This window comes from Hippocampus guttulatus, chromosome 6 (genome assembly GCF_054856545.1).
Source record: "Hippocampus guttulatus isolate MCC_2025c chromosome 6, RoL_Hgut_1.0, whole genome shotgun sequence".
NCBI lineage: Eukaryota > Metazoa > Chordata > Actinopteri > Syngnathiformes > Syngnathidae > Hippocampus > Hippocampus guttulatus.
Window position 1 is genome coordinate 6,661,220 of NC_141266.1, and position 6,629 is coordinate 6,667,848.

At 41.9% G+C, this 6,629-nt stretch overlaps 1 protein-coding gene across 1 annotated transcript; it reads right to left on the reverse strand.

The window, feature by feature from the left end:
- Positions 1-1,069: 1,069 nt before the first annotated feature.
- Positions 1,070-6,236, reverse strand: tmem74 (transmembrane protein 74). Its single transcript, XM_086112604.1, has 2 exons — positions 6,113-6,236; positions 1,070-5,552 (listed from the first exon to the last, which is right to left on the reverse strand). The coding sequence occupies exon 2, from the start codon at positions 5,495-5,497 to the stop codon at positions 4,673-4,675; it is 825 nt and encodes a 274-aa protein (XP_085968730.1). The 5' UTR covers positions 5,498-5,552; positions 6,113-6,236; the 3' UTR covers positions 1,070-4,672.
- Positions 6,237-6,629: the final 393 nt, after the last annotated feature.

Consider the following 6,629-nt stretch of genomic DNA (forward strand, 5'->3'; position numbering starts at 1 on the left):
TAGGTGGGATTGTAAAGTGCATCTGTAAAACCATGGCAACATGCTTGAAACCATGCAGATATTTGAATTTACGTCATCCAACTCGGTATGAACGAGTCTGGAGGCCACTGTGCTCATTGAGACCTTCCAGATGAGCAGCAACCTTTCTTTACACAACCCCTTATCTGTGCCTCGAGACAATCGTCTCAGAGGTCTTGAAACAATTCTTTGACTCAAACTTGGTTTTGTACTCTGACAAGCACTGTGAACTGCAGGGCCTTACATTCAGTAGACAGAGTTGTGCCTTTCGTAATCATGTCCAGTCGCCTGAATTTACCAAAGTTGGGCTCCGCATAGTCAATGGAAGAAAGATGCACATGAGCTCAAATCTGAGTTTTATTGCAAAGGCTGTGAATACTAACGTGCATGAAGTATCTTTATTTGTATGTATTTATTTACAACAAATTGGCATAAATCTCAAGAAAAAAAACGTTTACATGATAAGGCTTTGTGTGTAGAATTTTGAGGGGAAAATATTCAATTTAATCAATTTGGGACTAAGACTGGAGCATAAAAAGTGGAAAAATATTTTATTTAGTTTTAATGTATATACATTTATTATTGGTGTAACATGCAGTATTTGAAACTGTACTGCAAATTAATGACAGTTTTTTTTAGATTTCAGTTATGCAGCACCAAATGCTAATTTATATTTGTGTATTTACATATATCTATATATAGCTCTTATTTGTAAGCACAATATAGTGCCCAGTGACTATATGCTTTATTGAGAGTATGGTATGGAGTCAATGGCTGACAGTTGTTTGGATATTGAAGAAATGGCTGTAAACAGGCTGCATCTCATTATTAGAGGTCAGACCATGTCATGTAGAATGGATGTCATGAAAAAAGCCACGCATAATCTAAAAAAAAAAGAAATCACCTCTTGCAATTTAGGTAGTAGAATGACACTCTTAGAATCCAAGATTCTCTTTTAAGATGAATAACTGAAAATGAGTGGATTTCCGTGTCCATACATGATTTATGAGCCTAAGAGTGCACACACACACACACATGCACACACACAGAGGCAGCTTGTGGCATTGTTTATTTCCTGCTGGCACGCATGAATGCAAAGATTTGCGCAGCATCAATAGGTAAGACAGACAAAATATGTGCATCATTTAACTACAATCTTCTCCTGCATTGGAAAATGTCACATGAACAAAAGTATTTGTGTCACCTGGAAACTTTATCTGATAATCGTTTGTTTTTCACACAGGATCTCCACAAATTTAGATTTTCATCTTCCTCGCTTTGGCATTGTTCCTATGTTCATCAACAAATTTCAACGTTTCACCTAATTCAGATTTTTTTTTTACATGCATTAATTTATTTATTTCACCACATTGTATTGTAGGCAAAGTTTACACTCAGCAGTTCCTTAATTTGGTTAATATCGCCATCCTACTGTGGACAAGTGAGAAGAAGACAGAGAGAAATTCCGCTGAAGAAAAATGCTAATCAGCTTTCAAATGATACTCGGGCTGCTGTCGTCATCCAGGGCCCAATTCCAAAACATTATATAAACATCGTGCTGCATCTTTGCAGTGACAAAGGGCCACAGACGATGATGTATTATTACCCAGAGAGCAGGAAGAGCAGGATTGTAAAGAGAAGCTCACAAGATCAAGACACAACAGAGGAGTGTGCGCAGTGCATGGCAGGGCTGCCCAATGCAGTCAAATTGCTAAGTTGAGTCAAAGCGACTTGGAGCTTTGGCTCAGATGCACAAGCTGGGCTTACTGGCTTAGCTCAGCACTGCACCAGAGAAGGACTGTCACTGGATATTACCTTGCACAACGCTGAGCAGAATATCCCACAGAGTGGACCTCTTAGAAGACTTACCTCCACTCTGGGGACTGTGGCTACTTCCTGAAATGTGTCTGTGTATGATTTTGCGGTTCAGACAAAATTCATTAAAAATGAATACAGCTTTTATAATAAACAAAAGCTCTCCAAGATTTCCGTTGGACCAAAAGGCATTCCAGTGTTTGTGACAATACTTGCTTGTTCTTCACTCGTTTTGTAAGCTAGGGTGACAGTGTTAATTATGAACAGTATAAGTTATTGACCGTACTGTATAATCACCAAAAAGAAGCATCTGGTCAATTAGGCACCGTGTTGTCATCCACTTGAACAAACCAACAAATCAGCCTAAATTGACGCCTCTTTTCTCTCCACTCGAGAAAACAAATAACATGTAGTAAAACCGTGGCTCTAATCAACTTTACTTTAGCCATGTTTGATTACCTTCATCGGCATTTGTTCAAATAAATAGACATCTGGTTACCGTACATTTGAGTAAGTAAAAAAATAAATAAAAAGAAAAACCCAGACCGCTTTTGGAGTAAATACAATGTTTGTCGACTGTGGAGTATTCATTCGGAGCATGTCTGCACTGTCAAATCTGTCCACTGTCAGAAATAAGGATACATTAGGAGTCCATATCCATCCCTCAAGATACTAATTTACAATATAACCCATGAGGCTAACTCATTGGAGTCAGAGGTTTCCAAGCTGTAAAAGTCACGTCAGAAGAAGCAGTATAGTGGTATTGCGGTACCTTTCCATCATGTTGTTTTACCCCTCAGTAATAACAGCGGAGATTTATATAACACATTCCACGGAACATAAAGATGCTCAAAATTGTGAGAATGAAAATCAGAACATTTAAACAAAACATCACCACCCACCGCTCTAAATTTGGCTCTGTAAGAGGCTATCAACTGTAGAATGAAGTGCCAAATATGAACCGTATTACATCTAAAATACTTTACCCTGAAAATGAAATGAAGCAGAGCTGCTCCTTTTTTCAACGACTACTATCTGATTCCCAAATTGTGCTTGCGGGCTGTAATAGTTAAGATTCAGAATTATGTGACAAATGGGTTTGACTTTATCTTCACACACCATCACAATTGATTTAAGACGGAAGTATTAAGATGTTGTTAAAGGTCTAGTGCAGTGGTTCTTAACCTGGGTTCAATTGAACCCTAGAGGTTCGGTGAATCGGTCTCGGGTTCGACGGATCCTCTGCCATGGAGATTAAGACACATCCGACTCAACTTGTCAATTAGTTATGACACGCCTGCTTGGCCACCACTGGCTGCAGATGATCACATGGCATTGCTTGTCCAATCAGTGCTGGGGGAAATGTAGTTCGCTCAGCAGTCAACGGGTGACTGTCGTGATCGTACGTCACAAAATTTTAAAAAAAAATTATACTTGGGTCTTGAAAATGTATTTACTTTTTTTCTGTTTTTAATAAATGCCTTTTTTATGCCTTGAATTCATAAAAAGTCATATTTTTGTTTTTCACTAATGAAGGGTTCGGTACCTCTAACGAGGTTAAGAACCACTGGTCTAGTGGTTGGGACGTCTGCCTCGCAGTTTCTCGGTTAAAATCTCATCTCTGGCCTTAATAGGGTATCTGCATTTCGGACATCCAATTAACATAAAAATTCACAAAATGGCATAAATGGACATACGTGTTTTTCACAGGACAGCAACGATAGTCTCCCTAAGCTTGTGTGGGGTTTCTGTGGCTTTCTCCCGCACTCCCAAAAAAATTCATGTTAACATATTTGGTTAACTGAAGAATCAAACGTGTCTATAAATGTGAAAGTAACTGAGAATGTTTTTTTTTTTAAATCGATACATATCCTGCTATTGATTGACCTGACCGGGGTATGCTCCACTTCTTGTCCAAAATGAGCTGGGATAGAACCCAGCTCGTCCGCAAATCTATGAGGACAAGCGGTATAGAAAATTGATGCATATAAGATGTTATTAATAATATGTAATAGGTTTTGCAAAGTATGGAGTTTACCAGCTCGCAATTGTACTGTAGCTGTTTTATGCAGAGTGCTTCTTGCTAAACTCGTCCAAATGCTCCTGGGCCTACCAGTATGCAGTATACTAAGTTGAATTACCTCTGAATGTAATTTACACAGCAAAATATCACCAGCCTCTTAAAGCAGTGGCATAAGCCATAATTTGACTTTTTTTTTTCTTTTTTGCCTTAAAAGCTCCTCGGGATGCTGGCTCTGCTAAATACTCCTCCATCTTTAGTTAAAAAGATAATTCCTTTCTACCCCCGAAATTAAATTGGTCATATAATCTAATCAGAATTTGGGTCTGTTTTTATAAAAAAAAAAAATTTAAAAATTACACGGGCCATTATTGTAGCATATTCTGAATTTGTTGATTTGCTGTAACTGTAGGTGTCATGAGGAAGACCTGTTTTCATGCCATGTCTTAAAACAATTGCATTATACCCAACTAGTAAATGAGAAAACGTACTGAGTAGTATAATCTGTGAATAAAATGTAAATGTATGTCACTCACTTGGACTAAATGACTGAGAGTGGCCGATGAGCACATTTGACAATAAAGTTGTATCCAATCCAATCCAATCCAATGACCGGTTCAGGGTGGACTTGGCCTCCTGTCCAAATTCAGCTCAGACAGGCTCCAGCTCAGCTCACGCTGGACCCAGAAAAGTGAAGAATAGAATGGCCTTTTTCTGAGTGGACAGCATGAACTAAAGTATTGCAGACTTCCACATCCAAGGTGAAGATGTGATTAAAATTTAAGTGAAGCCCATCATTTGAAACACAACTGTGCATTGCTAGTTCAAACTTTCCACAATATCCTCAAGGGATAAGTGTGCCGAGGAGTGGCTGGGACTAGATTTAGTTTTCAGGCTAATGGAACCATACAGTTTGGCGGAACGTTTAGAATACGCAATGACTTTTCTCCTGTACATCTCTCCTTTCCACATGGAGATCATGAGCAGCGTGGAGAGGACAACCCCTCCCAGAGTCAACAAGCACAATCCTGCTATGACACATCGGTCCAGGTGAGCTCCAATGCGCGCATTCTCCAGTTCCATTTTCTCCATCTCCCTGGCCGAGACAGTGTCCCTGTCCACGACCACATCCCGGGGCACAGCGTAGGAGATGATCACCAAAGAGATGCCCGTCACCAAAAAAGTGACTGCGCTAATAAACCAGTAGTCCACTGAGGACCCTGAGGCCTCCACAAAGGATAGATCATCCTCAGACATGAAAGAGAATTCTGGTACGGTTTCTGAGCACGACTCGCAGTTGCGCCCGTTTTTTTGAGAACTTTTACAGCTTGTCTCTGGGCTGCCAATCGCCAGGTTGACGTTTTCATCTATATAGGTGAAAGATGTCTCCAATTCCTCGTCACAGCAGACGCGCACTCTCTCCTCCCCAAAAGGACGCAGTTTGACCTCCGAGCGCCTCGCAGCTGAATGACGCCGGTCATGGCATCTCCGGGCCGGGTTACAGCCGGCGTCCCCGAGGGACCCCCCTCCGGTTGATTCGCCCTGCTTGCGGACGTGCAGCACAGCGGAGAGGCGTTCCAGGACGGCACGAGAATGTGGCTGCTTCTCACCGTCTCTTGTTAAAGGCAGCACAGGAGAAGCCATTCGGTCACGCTCGCATTCCGTCTTCCTCCCACTTCTGTAATGCTGCACAGCATCCCTAATGAGACAAGTAAAAATCGTGCATGTCAATTCGATAACCCTGATGAATAAACGAGACTTCCGTGGTGTATTTGTGCGCAAAGGTGTGTGCTTCATAGGGAAGAGGGGAAACGCACACACCTCAGTGACAGAACTGTGTAAAAGACACTTTTGAATTGATCAGAGGGATCCGCGGACTCATCTTGAAAGACGCTTACAATGGATGTGATGAGCCAAAAGCCTTTGTATCCAGTTAGGCGAGGGATATGTGTTCATCCTAAAGAGATTAAACTATATTCTAATGATCTAGTCGCCTCCAGGCACGCAACTACAAAATAAATACACCGTGACCAGATCACAATCTACTTTAGGACAGGCTAAAATTGAATAATACATCTCATTGGATCTGCAAAAACATCCATTAAGTATATTCTTCCTAAAAGAGACAGTTTCATTCGAAGACGGGTGAGACACTGCCGCATTTGCATGAAGGCATCGCGCACACTCGCGTTGGGCTCATCGCTTTTCAATCCCAGCAGCAAAACATTGGCAAAACGTCACATTCATCAATAAACCAACCGTGTTTCCCCAGGATCCCTTTGGCTGCCGCCGGCCGAAACACGTCATACAGCAGGTAACTCCACGCCTAAGGCAGATTTAGCCAAAACGGTTGCGTACGCCTCGGCTGCTGTCTCTCTGCTCCGAGCTGTGACGTCAGAGGCTGAATTGATTGGAGCTCTTTGTTAGACCCGCCCTCACCAGATCCTCCACTGCCCGGCTCTGCTCAGGAGCTGACCAAATCAGCACCAAATCAGCAACAGACTCCCTCACTCAAAGATGTGGAGCCTTTGGAAGCGACCCATACTGTCTATCGAATTCAAAAACCATGAATTGATGAATCAGAGTTGAAAGTGTCATGATAAAGCCCCTATCATGGAAACACTAGTCAGTAACTTGCACTGTAAAATATCCATCCATCCATTTTACGATCCGCTTTATCCTCACAAGGGTTGCCGGGCGTGCTGGAACCTATCCCAGCCATCTTCGGGCAGTCGGCGGGGGACATCCTGAACCGGTTGCCAGCCAATCGCAGGGC